At 41.0% G+C, this 23675-nt stretch overlaps 1 protein-coding gene across 6 annotated transcripts in view; it reads left to right on the top strand.

Annotated features, from left to right (window-relative positions):
• Window positions 1-23675, top strand: part of LOC143207819 (agrin-like) — a 580688-nt gene that overhangs the window by 498759 nt on the left and 58254 nt on the right. For all 6 annotated transcript variants that reach the window (XM_076421623.1, XM_076421620.1, XM_076421622.1 and 3 more), the window contains 2 exons: window positions 20271-20486; window positions 21554-21795. In XM_076421623.1, coding sequence (XP_076277738.1) covers window positions 20271-20486; window positions 21554-21795 — 458 coding nt within the window. The remainder of the gene's footprint in view (window positions 1-20270; window positions 20487-21553; window positions 21796-23675) is intronic.

Genomic DNA, 23675 nt, shown 5'->3' with positions numbered 1-23675 from the left:
GTATATTTTTTGTATGGCTAAATTTATTTCAGTGCTTAAATATTGATTACATACGAATTAAATTTTATTTCATCTAAAATGAAACGCCTAACATTAAAAAACTTCATCACAGGTGTGGCTCGTCAAAGTACGGCAAGGGGTTAATTTACAGTGGGTGTACAAAGTATTTGCACAGCTTTTAAAAACGCGATTACCTTTTTCAAAATTCGACCAAACAGCTTGAGTTCTTTTTATTTTTTTTTTTTGTGAGACGTTAGAAGGATTAGTTTACTAGCTAATGTGTAAATAATTTTTTTTTAAATTGTTATTGGTCACAATTTTTAAATTTTTCATCTGTGCTTGCTGTAGTAGCTTAAACTCTTATATTTACATATTATAAAATCTTAAGTAGAAAGCTTCTGCGTGTGTAATCGAAAAATGCTTATAAGAAAAGATGAAAGCAATCCAAATGTAAAGGTTGAACAATTATTATTTTTCACTATGGCTGTTGATATATTACTCTGTCTGCCATGTATGATTCTAATTATAAAATCAAACTACATTTTCGTCTTTAACAAATTCTGCAAACCCAACTGCAAAAATGATTAATTAATCTCGACTATCACTGTCTTCGCAATCTCATATTGTTGTCTCAAATTATTGAGAATCCGTAAACCGATAAAACCCTCATCCAGCTTAAACCAATTTTCCATTCATGCACGAAAATATCTTATTGAAGGATGCTCTTCTATATTCTCGGCCAACGTAAAATTACAATTTAGAGGCGAATGGAAATCTAAGGGTGAAATTATTTTAAAGTTCGTATTACTACCAATGCATTTTACATAGCAAGCAAAATTAATCAGACCATTATAATCATTAAATAACTTATTCAATAAAGATTAAAATAGATTTTTCAATATGAAAGGAAACTGACACTTCTACATTAGGGTCTCCTAATTATAATTCCAATCACAATTGAATGAATCAATCGTCAAAATAGGACCATCTATTATGTCAGGGTTTCCCAAATTTTTTCTCTGATGGAGCACTTTAAGGGTCTTTGAATTTTGACGGAGCTCCTTGTGTAATTTGAAGGGTAGGTAATGACACATAATTAATAAATCTAAGAAAAATAAAAAATACTTGTTTCTTGTTGCGTGACGCTTTGTGGCGCCAGCATGAACGTCATGAATTATTCATACGTAAAATGATTAAAGTCAAATTATATAAAAAAAGCTTTGTTATTAATATTTTTTCGCGGAGCACGGTTTGGGAAAACCTGAATTAGGTTATAACATGAATAAATTAGGTTCAATATTGCATCTGTTCTAATTTTAAGATTTCACATAGTTCAAAATTAGTCAAATAATTCTTTCACTTTATAGTGTAAATTACATTACGTTTATGTCGATAGTGGCATAATTTTTGTCATTCCAATTTCATTCGTCTTACGTTTCTTGAAATGTTGTTGATTGAAAAGTCACTCGGTTAAAAGGATAACATAAATAAAATAAAATAACATGTGAGAAGAAAGTTCTGTTTCGATCGAGTGCAATTCTTAATCGAAATTTTTCGAGAACATTTGCGAGCTTTATAGGAGATGTAGTTTTTGAAAAACTCGTTCGAGTAATCTTATCAAAGGCGAGGCAATACTCCGGAGCATATTCGGAGGCAGAATATGCGTCTGGGAGATCGATTCCAGCGAAATGATTCCGCGCTCGATGGTTTCCAGCGATTCTAGAATAAGGGTCCCAGCGATATTATCCGGGAACGCGCGGAGAACGTCGCGAATGTAAACGAGCGCATTTGGCCGGAAGTAATCTCGATCGCGCGCTTAAAGGCGCATGTAAATACGTACTGACAAACCAGCGCTTAAGCTTCACTCCACTTCGATGCAGCAAATATTTGTTTCGCCTAGAAACACCGGGCACAGTCGACGCCCGAATATATATTTCTCCTTTGAATAAATAATGCCGCACGACGGAACGTACTTCCTCCGGCGAGACTGCAGGCGTTTTCCATTTATTCTTATTCTCTCTCTCTCACTCTCTTTTTCCTTTTTTTTGTTACTCCAACGCGTAAACTTTTAATTTTGTTTTGGAACCCGCAAGTTGCCTACTCGACTTCAAATTGGAAATTGTGAAAGTTACGACCTATTATTTCCTCGAGTTTCAAGAGATTCAAGAGAGAATATAAACTAGTTTAATAATTCGGTAATTTTTACCCATTAACATTAATTCGAAATTTACATCTTTTCGACTTGCAATTGGAAATTGCGGAAGTTGGAATTCGGGTTTATGAAGATTCGAGAATAAACGAAATATTCGCGGAAAACAATTTGGTGATTCATTAATTTTATGGTCGACATTGTTCGTCGTGGAGGGAGGTTGAAAATACTCTTGTGGATTTAAGGAAGATGAAAGAAAATGAACTGCTATTTGAAAGTACGAGGCCGGCTCTCATAATAACTAGAGAAAAATGTATTAGCCGTCAAAGCTTTCAAGAAAGCAGAAATAGAATACTACATTTTCAAAGTTGATTTTATCAAAAAACTCCATTGGAAAAAATTTCATTTATTTAGTATGTGTTGGTTGATTATTAGATAGCGAATTTTTGAAAGATTTTGGAACTAAGATTTTTTTTGGCGGTACGAAGTATTAACTTGAATTTTCAGTGTACTCTTCACATTTAGCGTGCAGTTATTTCTATTTCAAACCATCGCATTCGATGTGCTACGTCATTCCGACGTTCGATTAATCTAAAATTTTAGATATATCGTTTTTTCATGGAATGAAAGAATTTTAAGGGTCGGCGTGTTCAATATTTCATAGTTGAAAAATAAAGTCCACGCTAAGCCGCATTCTGTTGATTAGTGTTAAGTGACTCGCCTTGTAGAACGCTATCAGGCATAGTTATTCAGTCTTGTGGCAGCTGAAACGAAAGGAATTAAATGGAAATACGAGATTGATCGGTCGGATACAGCATCCGTCTAAAGAACCGCGAACAATATTCCTCGCGTGGTGTGTTCAGCAACGGCGAGGCCTGATGATCACCGATTTAACAACGGGGATCCGGAGAAAGACTAATTCCCCGTCGTAATAAAAGACTGCGATCGAGAAACAATGCGTCTTTAGCTTTCCCGCATTCGCGCGTCACTCGTGCCGCGGACGGAGGGAATTAATCAGCCTCGGTTTATACAGGCGGCCCGACAATGGCGCATCGAAAAAATAGCAGAGAATTAAATGAAAGTCCCCGACAAAAGGCGAAAAGACATAAAGCCCACAAAAGGAAACGAGCAGCCTGGGACGCACGGCGTGAAATCGACGGCGGCCGGTAACATCGCGGCCAACGAAAGACAGTGATAAATTAACAGTATGCGAGCGGAATACGCGAACTGCTGTGGCTCACTGTCGCTTAGCTCGTGTCTGTGTTGGCAATGCTGAAGCTAAATCGTTCGTGCACGTGGCCAACGGGAAAACGTACGACTTCAGGAGCAAAAGTAGTTGCAATATTAAGGAGATTTTACGGTCGAAATGGTCGTTTCTTTCGATGTGTAAAAATAATCAAGTTTGTTATACTATTACAATTTATATGCTGTTAATAATTTCTTGAGCGTGTGGCGAATCAAATTAATTTTATGCATATTGTTATCTAAAATCATAGCACACTACATTATATTAACGAAATCTATTATTTTTTCGTGATAATTGTTTTATGGGTGAGTCTTTTTTAGGGGAGAAAATTGATATTTAATATTCTCATAGAAACCGAATAATATGTAACTTGGAATAACATTTTAAGAATTTGTTCGATTAAAAATATATTCTAATCTTAACAAATCATTTCTGATTTACTGCAAATGCGGGTAACTACGATTGGAGAAAAACTATTTTCAGTTAATGATTTCATAATTGATTGTGATTCTTGACTTTCTTAATGAATGGAAGGAAGATATTGAAGATAGACCAAAAAATTTATGTTTCGTGTTATGTTACTTGTTTCATTAAACTGGTTCAGTCCAGTTCCATACATTTTCGAGATTAAAAAATTAAATAGTTTCTATGTTAACACAGAAGTCGCACTCTTTAACCAGCGTGACAAATTCACTATTATTAAAGCAGTGTCCACTGCAGCGTCCAAAGCAGTGTCTACATGTTATATTTTCAGTTGTAATACTTCCTTGCAACTTAAATTACTTTGATTTTGTGGGAATTCTTGGGGTTGATATTCGACACTCGTGTCTAGAGCGCCTCCATCGCGAGGGTTTTCTCTTTCCAGTTTGTTAGTACTTATTTTCAGGGCCCTGTCCCATCCCCGAACGTTCTCGTTCCGGTTTCAACTCGTTCTCCGTATCTCGTCGATCTAGTTTCTGGTCTTTCAGTTTTCTTCTCCCTGATCCAACACGTTTTCGCCGGAAGTCCCCCGCGACACGCACTAGATCGAACCGGAAGGCGGCGCCGTTCTCGAATGCAATATAAACTCGGCGAGCGTTTAATCAACCGAGTAGTAAAGACAAATGTTTGATCAGACAGGTAGCTGCGAGAGAAGGTGGAGGCCGCCCGTTTACTTAGGATTAGGGAATCCGACCGCCGCTGCCGTCCCCTTCCGTCAGACCCGTTTGCGCCGCTTCTTATTCTTCGGACGAGCATAGTGATCGTTACGGTTACAGTAATTGATAAAAGAGTCGATCTCTCGGATATTTTACTGCCAGCGTCGAAGAAGACGCGAGATTAAGACAATACTATTAAATTCTCTGTAAATCCATACACATCTACAGTGGGTCAAAAAGTATTTGAACGCTAAATTTTCCATTCAGAAATTCTACCGATATTTGAACTGTGATAATTTGGTTAAAAGAATATTACAGCAATATTACTGCACTCTCTCTCATGTTAAAGCTTAAAGCCTCTACTTTGTCCATCCATTTCTTTATTTATCCGTTTCTTTTTGTCTACGATATTTTTGAAAAATGAATACCGGTGTGCGAAAGTAGAGGCTTTCAGCTTTAAATGTGTCTAAATCAATTGTTGTACCATTTGTTTTAACGAAACAATCATAGTTCAAATATTGACATTTTCTCGAGAATCGGAAAGAGGTCTTTGCCCACTAGACGCCTCCTCTGCCTACCTGCGCCGTCGCTCCGTCCCCGTTTTGGGTTTCTACTGTGTATTTCAATGGGACTGCGCCTACTATACCTGCAATGGCGCCATTGCAAATTCACTAAAAAGTGTGAAATAATTTCTATTTAATTTATGCGAATACACACGAACTTAAATACAATACAATCTTTTCGGAGGCGGCGCAAAATTGAAAAATTGTTGAATAACATTTTCTTGTTCGACGCTTTGTTTTCGAGAAAATCGAGTTTGAAAATGCAGCGAATACACGTGCTATTGCATAGGAATCGTCTGACACGTCTGACCATGATCAACCAATACTACTTTGTGAGTATACTAAAGCACGCGAACCTGGCGGAACTTTAAACTCGATTTTCTCGAAAACGAAGCGTCAAACGAAAAAATGTTATAGCTTTTTCTCGACTTATTTTTACATGTAGTATCACCCCCTGCTCGGTTGTGCCACCCGCCGGACCACACCCTCTGTATATACTTTAACAAAACACAAAATCGCGGGAAGAAAATAAAATGCAAATAAGGGGGGAATTTACTACACAAGCTAATATAATTTTTCAACTCACTATATAATTGTAGTAAAAATATAATGTAGATTAATTTGCTTGGAAGTGTTACTTAGACCTGCACTATTGTTTGTATTCTTTAAGGGTGCGCCGGAACGGAAATAGTGACATTAACAGCACCAATCGAGGTAAACTACGAAGACAGAGAAGCAGATATGTTTCTCGCAGAAAAGACACTGACAGAGAATATGAAACAGCTTGATTTTTCGATCACGCGGTCGGGCTGCATTCAGCGAAGAAGCAATATTTTTTTTATGCTCTTTGTGTTGAAATATTCTCTGCATTATTGAGGGGCCCCGTACAGAGTACTTTTTTGCAAATTTGGCTCTTGTAACTTTATAAACAACGAAAGTGTACGTTTTTATAGAACAAATTTTTCTCTGTACACTTGGCGAGCGGAAATAGTGACATTTTCACTCCCCGGCGCAACCTTACCTCTACACTAATTTGCATTGACTTCTGAAAATATCAGAATTGCATTTTCGAGACATTAAACGATTATTTTTACAAGATGCGTCTCCATACACGTGTCTAGTAAGTGGCTACATAAACATTCATACAATTCGAATAAAATAAAGAATCCGAAGTTCGTTATTTTGACAGTGGTGGCAGGTCCAGTGTCAAAGGTGCTGTACACCCTGTTCATTCCAAAACTATACATAAAGGCCCACTGTTCATAAGGCAGCCAGTAGCAGGTCGATACAAGCCCATCAATCGAAAAGAGAAGGAAAGAGGTCGGAAGAGATGGAGAAAAAAAAATTAGTCTCACTATGCTGGAAGCACCAGGAGCAGCGGGCTCGTCCTCTGTTTCTCGGATTATACCGATAACAATGAGACATAATAACCGAACGGGAATGCTCGAAAGATTCGGGAGCCCGTCGACCGAAGCGGGGGGGGGGCTCCCATTCTTCCCGCTGCTTCTCATCGAAGTGAAAGTCACGACAGCGAGGGGGATGTCCTTTATCAATCGTATCCAGCCACCCCCAACCAAACCACGAGGAGGAACCATGGTTGGTGAAACGACGAAATCAATAATAAATTCCGGGTGGTTAGGGGGTTATTCCCGTTCCTGTTTCCGTTGGTAGACCGGCCGAGTCCCTGACCTCTCCTAATTTCTTCGGCAACGACGATGCCGACTCGGCTGGCGAAGGCGAAAGAGGGTAGCTGCTGGAACGAGTAGTCGGGTCGCGAATCTCAAGTGGCTGCGACGATAAATCAAATTAGCTCGAAACTTTCGAGACTTTTCGATCGTCACCCCCGTTCCACCCCCTTCGTCGAGCTCTCTTCGCCGGCTCCACTGTCAGCGACGATTGGCCCGAAGGTAAATTGAAAAAACGTGGTGGGGCACAAGGGGGTGAATGGCTGGGTGGTCGGAGGGCGAGGGAGGGGAAACGAGTTTTCGAGGCAGACGAACTTTTTCAATGATTGAAAGTAGCGACGGTGACGGCGCGGAGGCTCGGGACGTGGGCGGAGGGCATGGGCGCGATAAAGTGTGCCCGGAGACGGCGATTAAAAGTGTAGCGAGTCTTTAGTATTAATGTTATTTAATGCCCCGGGGCCGGAGCCAGCTACAGTTCTGTTTCCCATAGTGTTACAACCTCGGGGATATGAAGGATCAGAATCTTACAAATATTAGCAAAGTTTTGTATTTGCGTTACCATTGCAATCGATACGTAGGTCTTTGATTTATGCCAACCGCTACGGCTCTGCGCGTCTCTTTCTTTCAATATACAGTAAATCCTCTATCGACGCAAAAGCCTCGGGGAGGTTCGTTTGCATCGATCGTAGAGGGACACTATTTTTTTTAGCCTCAAAGGCCGAGCCGAACGTAGAGAAGGCCAGCGCGTGTAAAGAGAAACCGCGCGCGAACGAAACGATTCCGACTCTCCGCGTCTCTTTCTTTCCCATACGCTGTCCTTCCTTGCGCCCGAAACGTTCATCGTCAATTTATCGCACGGGCCTTTGAACTGTGCCGACGACTGCGACTCTCCACGTCGCATTAGTAGATTACTACAATGGAGGGGATATGTTTTTGCGTCCATCGTGTAGCACCTTCTTGCGTCGATAGAGGATTTACTGTACTGTCCTTCTTTGCGTCGAAAATTTTCATCGTTTATTAAACAAGTACAAAATATAATCGCAATTCTATCGTGTTTGGTCTCGTTTTAATCAGAAATATTGCACCAATACATTGGTAAAGGTTTCGTAATGAAGTAACTAAAAGTAATAAAGTTTCATCATTGCATTAGTAGTGCTTCACCTATGTATATCCAGCCTCATTACGTGTTACATTGCAGTGCGACTGATCGTCCAAACGGGAACACTATCCGTAGAGACGAAAGTCGCACTATGGGAGACAAGACTATACTCCAAAAGTTGCGTTGCCGCCATTTTTAATGACATTGCCACATTCTTGTTAATTCGGAGTTTCCATTATTTCTTCAATAGTCACGATCACGTGCCAGGATCAAATGTGTATTTACGCATTACCTTATAGACTACGTTTCAGTGAATCTACGTACCTGAAAACAATTATATTTTTCATCAGAAAACATTAAATAGTGGCAGAGGGTTCAACCGCGATAGTCGATGAAACGACTCAGAGGTCTCGTTAACGACAACGAATAATTGTGCAGCGAGGAATACGGGGCTAGTTAAAATGACCCGAAAACCACGAACGCGACGGAGAATTAATAATGTTGGTCACGCAAGACGATTATGGGATCGTCGTATCGTGCAACGAGTTCTACTTCGCAGAAGTTTGTTCCGTTTTTTGGTCACCGACTTTAACTTGTTACACCTCGTCATAGTTCTACATTTTGTGTTCATTTTGTACGATTGTGATTATACATCGTGTAAAAATATTTATGGACGATATAACAAAGTAACACGATATGTAACAATTGCAGGTACGGCTCTGTACCATGATCTTCCATTTAAATTCGCATATAACAAAATGGCGCCACGTTAGAGAGGAAAGTCCTCGATTTCACTTTAAATTATGACGGCAATTTCTTGATTGCAGAAGCAGATTTGCATATATCCTGAAATCTTTTCGGAATATACTTGCAAAATTTCATTGAAATCTGACGCGCACTGTTAGGGTGATATTACTGCAACCATTTCGAGAAGCAGAGTTCCGAGAAGGAGAGCGTTCGAAGTTTCAAGTTTAGATACGATAAAAATAGTTTCCTCAAATTTTCGAAACAAAAATCGGTTTTTGACGTTCCTAGATCAGACGACCATCCGTAGGTTCTGCAAATGAGTAATTCTGGTCCGAGGATCGCTCGAAGCGACGAATTTCGAAGCCGGAGTCTTTGGGAAATGGTGCGCGAGCGCGGTTCTCTTTCCGAGAGAGCGTTGTCCCGGCCTTCCATTTCCTCAAGAAACTCGCTTTAGCTCGTTTCCCGAGAATATCCAGATCCGAAATGGAGGCGAGCGCGCCGTTTTCTTCACGCTCGAGCGTGCCGAAATAAGGGTCGTCTGATGGTCCCGGAGTATGGGAAGCGAGGAAGGTTAACTCGGCCGAGCCAGGGGTTCCTCGAAATGGGCTCAACTAAATTCTCACACTAGTCCGGTTAAGGTATTCCACCTACGGGCAAGCTGAAGCCCTGTATTCGCGGGGAAATTGTAGACGGACTCGATCCGCAGGCGGTTCGGGAATGCTCTCGCTCCGTCACCCCTCGTGAGCGTGTGCAACGAGCCGATTACGTCTCTCGGTTGTTTGTTTCGCGACAGCAGGAGACACTCGATTGATCGCGGGAAAACGCAACGGAAACGCTGCGGAGGACGCCGCACAGTGGTCCGGATCGAAGAAGTTGGTGTCGTTTAGCTGAACAGTCAACTTTCTCATATCGATCTCTAATAAATTTGTATTGCTTCCTAGATGTCCATCAACCTCGAAAATGAAAATATTAATGTAATTAGGACGAATACTCAAAGACAATTTAGAGATAGCACTTTTTTTCACCAGAAAACTTTCTTGTGTTCTTCAAGATGCCCTGATAACACCACTTAATATTTTTTTTACAATGAAGTGCACTGTTTTGTGTTACAAAATTAACATCGACACTAAAAGTTATCACAGTATGAAGTAAAAAAAGTTGGCAAAATTTGTTACATTTGAAAAATCCCGTTTTCTAGCAAATTGAAACATTTTCAGCATACTTTCCCCTATAAAATTATGCACGAATCTTGTCCTTCCGCGCCCTACTTTGCAAGTTATCATTGTTCAAAGGTGTCGATGTTATCACTTCGCGACGAATCTCGCTTGCGTAAAACGGGCTTGTATGTCTGATCAAATGTCTTCCAAATACGTACGTTTTTGCAATGACATGATAAGAGATAAATAGAGTAAGTATATATGTATGTAAATTAATGTCGATAGTCAATTTTATTTTTAAAAATATACCAAAACGAGCGATGAGAGTTTCTTAGCGTTCTCACTGCATTTATTTCTATCGTTGAAACCTTGTACAGCATCCGAAAACTCTACTGTTTCGAAAACAAAAACGGTTTACGTTGTTTAGTTTTTTTTTCCTTTTTGTCTGCATTCAGTTGAAACAGATCTGTTGGAGAGAGCACAGCATTCAAGAGCGACATCACTTTTTATATGTATATTTCATTATTATATTCTAGTTTCGTTCGTGTTGTTCAGTTAAAGTTTTGTTTTTTTACAGTTTACGTTTTGTTTTGCATTGTTATATAGTGATATTTAGATAGTGATTATTATATGTATCTATAGTAGTTAGTGATAATTCAAGTTTATATTTAGCTTCTTTATGATTCAGAGAAAATGTCAATGAAAAGTTAGTAAAAATTATTGTTCAACAAATGCGAAAAATATTTAATTATCTCTAGTTAAAAATTACTATTTTTTAAATATTTTTAGTGAAAATTTCAATGCGATACCTCTAATAGTTCAAAAGCTAGTTATAACTATACATATGCTTATTTGCAATAAACTGGAGTGAAATAAAAATTTATTTTCCTTCTTTATGTACATGATAGGTGGAAAATAATATAACAGCACATTTAAATTCATCTAATGTGTTTACTTTTCCTAGTAACACCTACTCATTTTTGTTATAAATCCATAAAATCCGCTGTCTAGTAGTTATAACAAAATGACACCAAATTCTTCGATCCGGACCACTGCACTGTGCGCCGCCGTGCCGCGTCGCCAAGATATGGAATTGTTTTTGAAACGAGTTCGCGGGACAAACGCCGCGCCGGGAACTTTTGAAATATACGGCGCGGCGGTGGAAAAGTTTCACCCCGCTTATAAAATAAACAGGCTGACGTAAGTGTTCCAGCCTTAGATCGTCAGGGGTGATACGGTGAATTTTGTATTTTCCTGGCGGGGTACAATTTTATTGGCCGAGAGACATTCTTTCGAGCCGGAGTTTCGAACTTATTGTGTGGGAATTGGATGATTTAAAGTGTGCTATTCTTAGTCAGCTACCAACAGGGAATTCCGACGGGTGTACATTCTTGTATTCAAAATATTTTTTGAAAATGCAATCAATTCTGGTCGAAGCCCTATGACGAAGTGCCATGTTCTGCTTTTAATTTAATTTAATTTAACTTCATTTAATTTAATTTAATTTAACTTCGTGTATACAATCGAGAGTGTAGTCAGCTTTTCTACAATAGGGTTAAAAGGTCCATTTGCCATATCTAGCTTGTAATTTAAATTCGTTACAAAAATATTCCAATATTTAGAAGAAAATTCTCATAACTCCACACAACCCATGAAAGGGCCATTTACCATAGCCGCCCGTCAACGTAAATTCGTTACAAAATTGTATTATTAATTCCGAACTTTACTAAACTAAGGGAGTAGAATCACATTAACAACCAATATTCTAATATTTACCAGAGGACACTCATAATCTCACCCATAAAAGCGCCATTTGCCATAGCCACACTTTAGTTCGTTGCAAAACCGCATTAAAAATTCCGAGCTTCACTAAACCAAGGGAGTAGAATCACATTAACAACCAGTATTTTAATATTTACTAGAAGACCCTCGTAATGTCACAGAATCCGTAAAAGGGCTACTATTTAACATAGCCATCCTCCAATTCGTTACAAAATCGCATCATAAATTCAAAGGGTTACTGACCCAAGGAAATAACAGCACATCAACAACCAGTATTCTAATATTTACCACAAAATACTCATAATCTCATGCGGCCATTAAAAGGGCCATTTACCATAGGTACCAGTCTTATCATAATCTGCTAGTTTCCCAAATCACCTGGCTCCCGAGACCGAAAACCGCTACGGCAATCTTACTTCCATAAATTGGAAGACTCTCGCGACAGCTGTTAGATGACAATGGCTTCCAATTAAACCCATAAATCCCGTGCGGGTGGCGAGCTGCAACGGAATATAGGATTCCATCTGCGCTCATTCACGAAACCGCTTATAATTTACTAACGACACATGGCTGGCAGTCTTTGGGATGGTATCGAGCAACGGAGCGTCGGCTTCGGCTGGCAAAGTAGCCCGTTTACGATGCAGCAAACACGGGGCGAGAGAGAGAGAGCCCGGGGTGAGCCCGGATGCTCGTATCCCCGAAACCACCGTAAATTACCATCATATTCCTAAGCGGATGCTCTCGCGCGCTTATGTTTACGCGCCTGAAGCCTAAGTGACTGCCGCCTCTCTGTATTCGGCTGCTCAGGGTGGCAGAGAGAGAGAGAGAGAGAGAGAGAGAGAGAGAGGACGAGGAGGACGAGGGAGGTTAGGGGACGGTTCCTTAGGTTTCAGGGCTGCCGCAGATCGAACGGAAGTGGCTTCATGCCAGTACACGTGAACAGGAAGCGGCACGAGATGCCGCTGTTAACATAAACCCGAGTCATTGCTCCCAGGGCATAATTCCTTTATACGATCTTCGTAACCCAACTCCGCCAGCTTCTATGAATTTTGCGACCCAACCGTATCACGGAACGTCCGCGGAACCCACTTTACGCAGACCCCGAAAAATTAACGACCATCCTCCTCTCGCGCTACTTTCCCCAGACACTCACTAGGACTCGCCGAGCGACGCCGATATGCGCCCGGAATCAAGCCGTGCAAAATTTATCGGCAGTTATCCGACGTTTCGGAATTTTATTGTCCGCCCTTCTGAGCTGCGCAATTTGTTTCAAAGGAGGTCGCGAGGTGATTCTCTGGTTGCTGAACGTGATTAGGGGAAGATTGTACGGCTCCCGGGTGGGAACTGCGGATTATTTGAATATTGCCCGTCGTCTTCTCCGGCATACGGTTTCTCTTCAGCTTTTAACATTCTTGGAGAGGAGAACGTGTTGGTGTGGCAAGATATTCAATTCTATTTTTGTAAATGATTTTGCGGGACGAACGTGAATGACTCTCTGACATACTGTAGGAAATCACTTGTAGTGTGTGTGACAATTGTTTTCTTGTCACCCAGTGTATTTCATACTATTTAGTCCAAGCCGCTGTCGGACTTGTGTTGAGTTCTTCAAACAAAATCTATTACAATAAAAAAGTATTGGTTCCGATTTAAAAATTCATAGTTGACCTTTAGAGGCCTTCTCAAGGTTATCTAAAGGTCGCATAAACAACAACTTAATGTTCAAATGTGAAATTATAAATGGAACAGAACTGTTGAATTCCTTGCCTTCTTTATGTTATAGTTATTTGGTTTCGATAATATTCAATAAGAAAAAAAATTGGCATTGATTTAATGATTTTCTTTAATGGCTCAATATCAAAAGCTGAAGAATAGAATTTTATTGCTGGTTAAAATAGCTTAATAGCACACATATTGAATAGATTGTGTTTGAAATCTTCACCACGAGTCTGACTTGCCATTACGAGGTAAGGGTTTGATTTAACCCTTCGAGGGCGATGGCGATCGTCATTTTCTTTCTCTAGGATGGATAATGCTAATAGATAATGAAATATTGTGTTATGTTATTGTATTATATGGCTCTTTGATATTTTCAACAACCATGTTCAAATTGTAGAAAATAAATGATAAAGTATGAAAGTGTATCATGTCCAATAATTTTTTATAATGTTAATAAAATATTCTTAGAGCCAGTATGTTGTACTGATGTCGTCCCCGAAGGGTTAAAAGTTAAAACGAAGGTGGATGGAGTATTACACCCGTATCTTTCACACTACTATTTCTGTTGGGTGGCATTTATAAGGATTAAGAATTCAATGAAATATGTATATGTATGTACCCAACAAAATAACGTTTCTGCTGTAATTCCTCACTTCCAGGACAATCCTCCACAACTCATCAGAAAGAGAGCAACGAGACTCGCCGCGATGAACGAGCCCCGCGAACCCGAAAAATCTCCCGCGCTATCTTTTAACGATCATTCCTCGGGGATCAGCCGTCGAAATTAGATCGCACGTTTTGCCCAGTTCGTTAGAAAGCGTTTCACCGTCCTCGGAGTGGCTCACGGTTCAAACTCCGTCGCCGGGAAGTGATTTCACCGGAAATTGTCGTTTAATACGGGAGATTCAGTGGCGCGGCTTGTCGCGAGCGTCGGTGCGAGAGCATTTATCTATCGGGCGTTTAAGTAGCTCAGTCGCAACGGCATTTCGTTAGTAGATCGTGTTATAATTGAGCCGGTGCTGGATGCAGGTGTCGTTGAAATTTGCCGCGAGATACCTGCCTATCGAGCCGGGACGCTCGATATTCGAGTCTGTTTTTGGCTTCCAACGATCGCGTTTGCACGTACAAGTTGGCGACTCGGAGAGTCACCAGTTGTTTAGATTATTAATACTAAACCTACCACGAGAGGTCAAATTAAACCCATTTTAGATTTTTTATTTGACAATTATTGAGATTGTAAAGGTGTTTTCATGGGAATTGATTGAATACATTTTTTGACTTCAGTATATATTATAGTAAAAATCGCGCAAAATATAAATAAATTTAATCTTGTTCTTTTTATAATATCAAACATACTCATTAGTCACTTTTGATGGTCGATAGGTTTAATCAATTATAATATAATAATTATATCCATAAAATGAAAAAAATTATATAGAATGGAATTATTCTAGGTAGAGGATGAGATGTGTAATTTTCGAGATAAAATAGCTCCGGCGGATTAAGATTTTAGCACTATTTGGAAGTTTAGGGGTATAACAATGTAGATCGTTGGATTAGTTTTGACATCAGCCACAATATTAACAATAAATATTTTTAAAAACATTTTTTACACAGACGAACTGTAATTCTAAATTCGAGGTATGCATTTTGAAGATAAAAGAATCTCTTCATTTAAAAAAAGTTTCTGTTGGAAATATTAAATAAGTTCGGCAGGGTTTACGAAAGAAAATTAGAGATCTTTCGATCAACAATCATATTCACAGAATGTTCATTTTTAAATGTGTGCTCGTTCTAATTAGAATTTTTATCGAGTTCTCGGCATTGCTGAACATTTAGAAAGTAATGTAGATGCATTAAAGACCGATATGAGACAATTCATTCTTTACCAAATGAACTACTATAGATCGCATCGGCCGCGCGGACCACTTTGCACTGCACTGTGTTCCATGCAGTTCGATCCAATCAAGGAAGAAATAAATGGAGCCGATCACGGCGATTTACGCATCAGGAAAAATATTCTCTCGCACCTGACTACCGCGAGTAGTCGAGCTTTGTCGAACATTTTCGGCGAATTATCGCGATCCGATGAAAACCGATCCCCCCTGATGCTTACCGGCAATGTTAGAATCGAATAATTCCCGGCAACGAAAACACGACAATCCTCTCCCGGTCCCCCGGTAATCTACGGTTTAGCGGCGGGACAAAGGACAAGCCCGCGATTGTTAAGTGAAAACGAATTCGAGCGAAAATAACGGAGAAAATTCGCGAGAATCGCTCGCGGATGCTGAATGGTCGTCGCAGCTGTATACGAAATATGAAAAATCCCGGCGAAAAACGAATGCCGATGGGCGAGCAGTTAATCACTTTCCAACGATGTAATTTTAACTACCAGTTCCTTTCTACAACAACTCCCTGCGGGGACATGGAGGAGCGGAATGTTTGCCTGGAGGCGAAATTTCGGATTTTTTTTTTTTTTTCGTTGAACCAATTTTCAGCGCGCACGCATCTCTGTGTTGCTGTTCTGCCGTCGCACCGAAGGAACTCGGCATGTCGATCGTTAAATTGCCAACGAAATTTTTTCGGCAGATATGAAACATCATTTCGCAGTAAAGTTTCACCGTTCTTTTTGGCGGAGGATTTTATGCAATTGAATTAGGATGTGGCAAAACTGGAATGAGAGTTTATGCTTGCCAGTTCCTTTTATTGATAATCTGCTAGAATTCGAAATTGGAATCGTTAAAATTTTTAAGGAAATAACGCACCGCGATCATCCGAGTGGCAATTCTATTTCGTGAGAACACTGTTCATATTGCACTTCTAACTGTTGACAAAGTGACGTCCACAGATGTCCATATCCCAGCTGGAAGAATGATAAATTAACCATGAATAACGAAGCTAATTCTGTTCTCCTGTACACCCCGAAGTTGCTGCGAACGAGCGAAGAAGCGAGCAAGAAAAATTTGAAGAGCAACAACAATTTAAACATAATACTGGGCCGAGCTATCCTCTTCGACTTTCCCGGCGAAACAATTCCGGGCAACGAGACGACCGAACGACATTTCATTGTCCCGGCGACCGAGCATTCCGGCCGGCAAGCGCACAAAAGCGCAAACAGATTTCGCCGTTAAATGAATAAACCGTTCGCAACAATAACGCGACGCGAGATAAGAATTCAGAGCGAAGAGCGTGGGGGTTGGAAGAGTGGTGGTGGAGGGGGCGAAGTTAGCGATCTTTCCGTTCGTTGACCAAACTCAATTCAATTCCCTTTATCCGCCACTTACCCTCCCGGACAGCTTCTATCTTATTCCGCCCCTGCCCGCCTCCGACCCCGTTTATTATTCCTTTCTGAAAGTTATTCCGCGAGAATGCAAAATACGCGCGGCGTGCCGGGACAAGCCCGGCTACGCTCGATAGTGGTAGAGGCAGGGATAGAGATAGGGATAGAGAGAGAGAGAGAGGGGGAGGGGGGAAAAAGGGAACAAGGTCGCCGGGCCACGTAGAAAGTTTCGCGTAACTCGAAAGATTAGACGGGACCACGGTCGAACGTTGGTACCGGGGCTACTCGCCGGGGGTTGAAGAAGAAAGACGGGGCTGCGAGGGCCGGGGGGCGCGGGCGACAGACTTAAAAACAATTGCCCCGCGGCGACGCGGGAATTTTAAACACACTTTTATCGCTCGTCCGGATGGCTTTTGTTCGACGAAATCGCCCGGGGCCGGAACGGGGTGTGAATCGAGGACTCGACGCACACTGTCCACGATCGAAGGGCTTTAAGGCAATTTACGAGGGGTTTTACGGTTTCAAGTGACGCCAGCCTGTCCCGATCTTTTTCCATTTCCCACCTTTATCCCGCGTTCTTTTGTCACCCCCCCTCCCCCTCCACTTCCCCCCTTCCGCCGCGTCCACTTTACATTCAATGTTATTTTAATACCGCCCTTCCCTCCATTCCACCACCCCTCCCCGCCAACGACGACGTACTTCCCATCCCCAATTGAATTATAAGAGGGTGGAAAATTACCGCGTCCCAGGGGAATTTAAATAGGACGAATCAACGCTTTCCACGACGTCCTGGAAATTGGCTTTCGCGCCGTCACCGCTCCTCCGCGATTCCGCGCTCTTGTTGCCAACCGTTCGCCGAACGGCAATACTCGATTGCCGAGCATCACAGTCGATGCGCCCACTCGCGACCATGGGTAACGATACGCTCCGGATAGAAAGAGGATCATCCCCGAACAGTCCGACGACGGCACAGAAATCCGTATCTAGGTAATGTTGCGTGAAGTTACTCTGCCCGTCTTCGGACTTCCGGTTCGCTGCTTCCGAAGAAAGCTCGTGGCTGGCGTTCCGAACAACGTGATTTGCTGTCCTGGATTTTTAGACGATTCTCATATATGATCGGTCGAAAAAATCTTCATAGTAGGTAACTTTGAATGAAATAGTTCTGTATCGAATATACTTATTCTATCGGAAAATGAGTTTTCGTCGGCAAAAATTAAATTTTTTAGTCGTTCATCCCTCATTTAGTAGATTGTCATTTATATTTCGAGCTTTTTCTATCACGGACTAAAAGTACGTTCTCATTTTTCTTTTGTTATTGAGAGCTTAAGTGGAGCTCCCCATAGGGGATTATAAAGCTATACATTAGGATTAACATAAGGGTCGGATATACATTTGGTTGATATGTCATCTTACGGTTATACATACATTAGCAGTGTAGGTACAGCAGAATATAACGCATGAAGTACATATCTTTAAACCTTTAAATTACATTGCTAGAAAAAATTTAAAAGGAGATGACATGCCTGAATATTCGGTTCATAAAGTAACGATCTCATATTTAAGGGTGGGAACTAATTGAGCTTACTACGCACATTTTTACTAAATGTGGTTCAGTTTGTTTCCACGATTTTTTATCCTGCTCTAAAGGGAGACTCTGTTAACCCTTTGCAGTCGGAGCTATTTGAACGGAAATAATTCCATTGTATATGATTTTTTCATTTCAGGGATATGGAATTTATGTAACACCTCCTCCAATACTTACATGTTTAATAGTTGATTAGAGATACCAACATATTTAATAATCCAAACAATACTTTGAATAATGGTATATCAATTTGTAGTGGTGATTCTGAGTCGCCATTCGAGTGTTAATTAGGTGCCAGAAGCGTTTTTTCTGGAAGGTTTCATCTATCAGATTTGTGACCGCCACAAAACATCTCCCCCGAAACAGTAAATTCCATGTGAAATATTTTTTACAGCAGACTATGGTTTGGGAAATAGCGGCACCGTTGCAGAGGGCGCGGTATCGACCCATCGCATACGGTGTAATGCATAATAGTGTTATAACAAAGTTTCGGGACCCCATTACCTCGCTCGGGTATAATATTATTAGGTGCAACAGTCGGGGTCCGCATCGCGCTGAGAGAATGCTTCGGGAAGATTTGAGTTGGCCCCGGGGGCGGTGGCAGGTTAGTTGGAGTCAGATTGATAAAGGCAGATAGAAAGAGCCCGGCGAGAAGTGTACGCGGTTCTCGCGAAGAGAGATGGGCCGGGTTCCACGGGGGTCCAAGGGGTTACCGTGGCGCAGGTAGAAGCATGGCTGCGCCGAGATTAATCTTCGCCCTCGACCAAGGAAGGAAGTTGGATTCCGTTTCCTGTCCGTAGGCGGTAGGTTCCGACCTTATAGTGAGGCTGACGCGGCAAGTTCCCGGGGGCGGTGGTGTTTCTCGGGGTTGGTTCGAGTTACAGACCAGTGGAGCGGCTAAACTCGACCCTTCCGCAACCACCCTCGTTTCTTCCTCGCCAGCCGCCAGTTTAGTGGCTCGTCTAGAGTTGTAATCGAAGCCCCCCAAACCTCTTCCCCGTTTCGTCGTGTACAAATATTCCTGTATCGCTTGTAGCGGCTTCGTTTTTCCTGAGCTAGGCTTTTCTAAGAATGGTCGCCAATTTACACGAATCCGGGATTCTACCTCTATGATTACTTCCTGGAAAATGCGGTAAACGAAATTTCTATAAGGGCAGTATGATTTGCACCTGCAATTTGTTACATTGTCCTTACCATAAGATAATTTGTGTCTCATCAAACTTCGAGGTTCAATACGAAGTTCCTATGGGTGCATTCGTGTTTACTTGGTTCTATCTCGGCAGTCATGCGAGAAACATCTAAGAAAGTGTTATTACTGTTACAACATCGTACCCCTTAAGTATACAGGGTGTCTCGGGATGGGTGGTACAGACGAGCACGAGGTGATTCTATTTGCGAAAACTCGTGAAACAAGCCGAATAACACTTTCTCAGTTGACGCTTCGTTTTCGAGAAAATCGAGTTTGCACATTCGGCTACCACACGTGTTCTAGCATTCGTGAGAAGTGGAATAGGTTGGCCATGTGATCAGACGCGTCAGACGATTCAACGACACGCTTAAGCGCCGTAAATATCATCCAAATTGTGTTGCGTTTCGACTCATTTTAATCGGAAACGATATTATAAATATGTTGGTAAAAGTTCAAGCAGAAATTAACGACAAAAGAGTTTTATCAGTGTTAATGAATTACTAATAAAAAGGGAAAATTAAAATGTAAGGTGCCCACACTCATTCTAACAAATATGTAATTTTTTATAAACTGGTTTATCGTAAGTAAGTGTTAAACAAATCTGACAACGCCAAATAACAATCAAAAGAAAGATTGCATGTTCATTTATTTCTTTGTGGTTTATTCGTACAATTTTTATTATAACTAATGATACATTTTCTCTCTTCTAACGCTGACATGTTGATCAAACTCGACGTCCATTATTTCGTCCGCGTTCCATAAAATAAATTTCAATTTAGCTAAGAGCAGAAAGGGAAGACAGTGACAGAGCATTCGTTGACCAAACATTTAAAATATTTACAAGCGTACCGATACGTTCCGTTAGTACACAATACATCATCCGAGTTGTTGTTGAACGTTATTCCAAGCCGCACATGCCGCAATTTAATTTTCCAGATCCCTGCGGAAACGTGGAGTGCGTAGAACCGGAAATCTGTCAGCTGGACGACTCGAGGCAACCAGCCTGTCGTTGCGGCGAGCAATGCGGCCTTGAGTTCTCACCGGTTTGTGGAAGCGATGGTAAAACATACTCGAATGAATGTAGCCTCAAGCAGGAAGCTTGCAGATCGAGATTGTCGCTCAGGAAGGTGTACAACGGCGCCTGCAGCTCAGGTAATTTGAATTCCACCAGCGAAATCGTGTAACTTGCCCGCAATTGCTCCAAATCTCATTTACATCTCACCGTTCATTATAACGCATAATTCTATCACTGAAATCAGCGATCTGGAAATCTGTCAATTATACAGAAGACAGTTTTCTTATTAAGCTTGTTAGAACTTTTAAAACCAGAAAATGGCTGAAGGGATCTTTATAAAATTATTGGAGAAGACAATTACGAAACCCGCTTAATTCAAAACTTGTAAACATTACATTTTTAATTAGAATCGTCTTGAATATTCAATCACTTGGAAGAACGTCGCAAATGTTCGGCATGTGGTACATTAGCTGGACAAAAAATTCATTTCTAAATCATCAATCAACTGTGTCAATGTGATCTGTAACAATTAATGTTTAAAAAAGCATATTTGTGAAAGACGTATTTTATCGAATATTCTTTAAATTATTGCAGCTGGAGTAATAATTTGAAGGGCAAAATTGTGTAATTTTTTATAAGTAGACTGCGGATCTTTATGCAGAATAAAAAATAACAATTTCGTTCTTCTTTTAATGATCTTATTAAGGTGAAACTAATACACTGGTGGTCTTAAATCTTCTTAATATGCCTCCACTGTTTTAAATTGTACGTACCCATTTTTGTCATAAATGCATAAAATCCGCAGTCTATTTATAAGGTATAGATATTTCTATTAACGTTTTTAATGGTATTATAAACTGAAATCACACAGCTGACTTGTGCTTCTAACAATTGAAACCGGAAATAAACTGGAGACCGTGAAAAAGTAATTTTGTCCAGCTAGCGCGAAGAGTAATCGAACCCCAGTGTGCGCCGTTCAAGATCCGCGTAACAACTCGACGAGAAAGTTCGCGGTTCGCATAGCAGGGGCCGGTTCGCTGCATAACCGCTGTCAGCGACTCGTTCCATTTCTTTACTCTCGATCTCGGTCGTCGAAAGTTTGTCGGGAACAAACGTCGGTGTCCAGTGTTCCGCGATCGGCGAACAAAACCTTCGCTGACAGACGGGACACGGCCGGTGAGTTTTAATCCGCGCCATTGTGCAGGAATCAATCCGTGCGACGAGGCGAAGTGCAGCCCGTACGAGCAGTGCGTCATTAACCGACAAGGGATAGCGAGCTGCGAGTGTGGCCCAGAATGCGAGCCGGTGATGAGACCGGTCTGCGCACGGGGAGGCAGAACGTACACGTCCCTCTGCGAGCTGAAGAGACAAGCCTGCTTGACGAAGACCAACATCGAGGTCGCGTACACTGGAACCTGCGGATCTAGGGGACCATGCTCCGAGAAGGTCTGTCGATTGTCCCTCTACGTAAGAATGATGCACTCCAGCTTGAAACCATAACCGTCTTGCTACATGATATTTGATATTATAAATTGCTGAGGTGATAATAAGAATCACATTGTTAGCCTTCTCTCTGTGTACTGCCGTTCTAATGTTAACCGTGTACAGTTAACAGGAAAACAAAGGAAAATTTGTCTGCATAAGTATTTGTGGAAAGATAAGTACATAATACTTAAACAACTTGAAACATATCACAGGTAGCAGTCCCAGAAAATTTTATAGTGACTAATGTCTAAAAAAATTATTTTCTCCTTTTTAGTGCATTTTAATATAATAAGTGTGGTTTTTAAAAAGTTTCTTTTATATATTTTTTCCCGTTCTGGTCAGTCTGTGGTGCACAGAGAGAAGGTTAAGAATGAGAAAGCATCAAAATCTTCCTAGATATTTTTTAATCTCGTTTTAATTTAATGTTAGGTCATTGATTAAAATTGTTTGACCTCATACAGGGTGTGTCTACTAATCAAATTTGGTTAATTGAATGAACTAGTTATTGAAGGTAGAAAGAAAAATGTAGAAGACAGTTTTGCATGGTTTAACAAGCTGGATCATCCTGTAAAGTGGTTCCTTACAGCAGTTCCTTACCTGCTTCTTGCGACTGCCACAACCAATTTTGATTTCGCACTACTATCTTTGTACCTACCAATTAATTCACAACACGGCGTGTTCATGAAGAAGCGAATTTCCCTTATTCGCATTCAGATTCACTCCACTTTGTACACAGCCGGGCTACAATCCCCATCCTTCCGGGCGATAAGGGTGCTTAATCGCGACAGGGACACCGGGGTCGCAATATGGCCACGTGAAAAACGCGGGGATTCGTCGGCAGCCAATGAAAACGCGGCAAGATCGCGTTGGCCGAGTGTACATTCAATTCTGAGAATTAAAGTGCCGCGCGTAAATTGCGCGCCGCCCCCGGAAAGTATTGCTCGCGATAGATTATCGGCTTTGCGGGGAACGTTTTCGCGAAAAGGGTGGTCCCGTGGAATACCCGGTTGAAACCATCGTCGAAAAATACCAGCAGCGCCGGGAAAATTCCGAGATAAGCATACGAGACCGCCGCGATTAAATCCGTTTACACACGTGCACGCCCTCTAACCAAGTCCCCCTCTACTCTTTAGAGCAGGGTCGCCAGACTTGTTTCCCATCTTCCCCTTCTACAATGCCATTCCCCACCGACGGCGAGCATCCCCACTCTTCAGTGACGACTTTTACCTCTGTCGTATATGTGTCAGTGTCACGTGATTAATCCTGTAATGACAGAGAGAGGGTAACTATCCCGAATAGCATTTATGGTTGGCAAAGGGTTGGGATATGGTTGGTGGTTTTGTCTACAAATCCCCAACATAGGGCTTACGACGAAAATTTATGACAATTTGCCTACGAATATCCAACGTTAAGGCCTACCATTATTATAGTTGGTTACTTAACAAGAAATTTACGTATGATAATACTGCATTGGCCGAGCCAATTATACCAACATATAATTATCGTACGTCTTACAGACGTTAGAAACGTTGCTACAACTAATAACTTGGTAATTATCATATTCCAAATTGATTATTTTTGTTTTTTTATTTATGGATATATGTCCAGTATATTAATTTTCAGCGTTGAAATACATTGTTCATATGTATATTATTTATGATATACTGGAAAAATACTCGTAAAAGAGAAGATCAGAATAATATGTTAGCGGACCCAGTTGGCCGTTCGTATTATAATGACGTTGGTCCATCTACATACAAAGGAGACATTTCTAAATTTCTTAAACAATGATTCAATTAATTGACAATGTGTTTGAACCCCTGCTAAACGTCAATATGCCC

The sequence above is a fragment of the Lasioglossum baleicum genome, chromosome 4, assembly GCF_051020765.1.
Source record: "Lasioglossum baleicum chromosome 4, iyLasBale1, whole genome shotgun sequence".
Classification (NCBI taxonomy): Eukaryota; Metazoa; Arthropoda; class Insecta; order Hymenoptera; family Halictidae; genus Lasioglossum; species Lasioglossum baleicum.
Note: the sequence above shows the minus strand (reverse complement) of the source record. Positions and strands in the feature narration are given on the sequence as shown.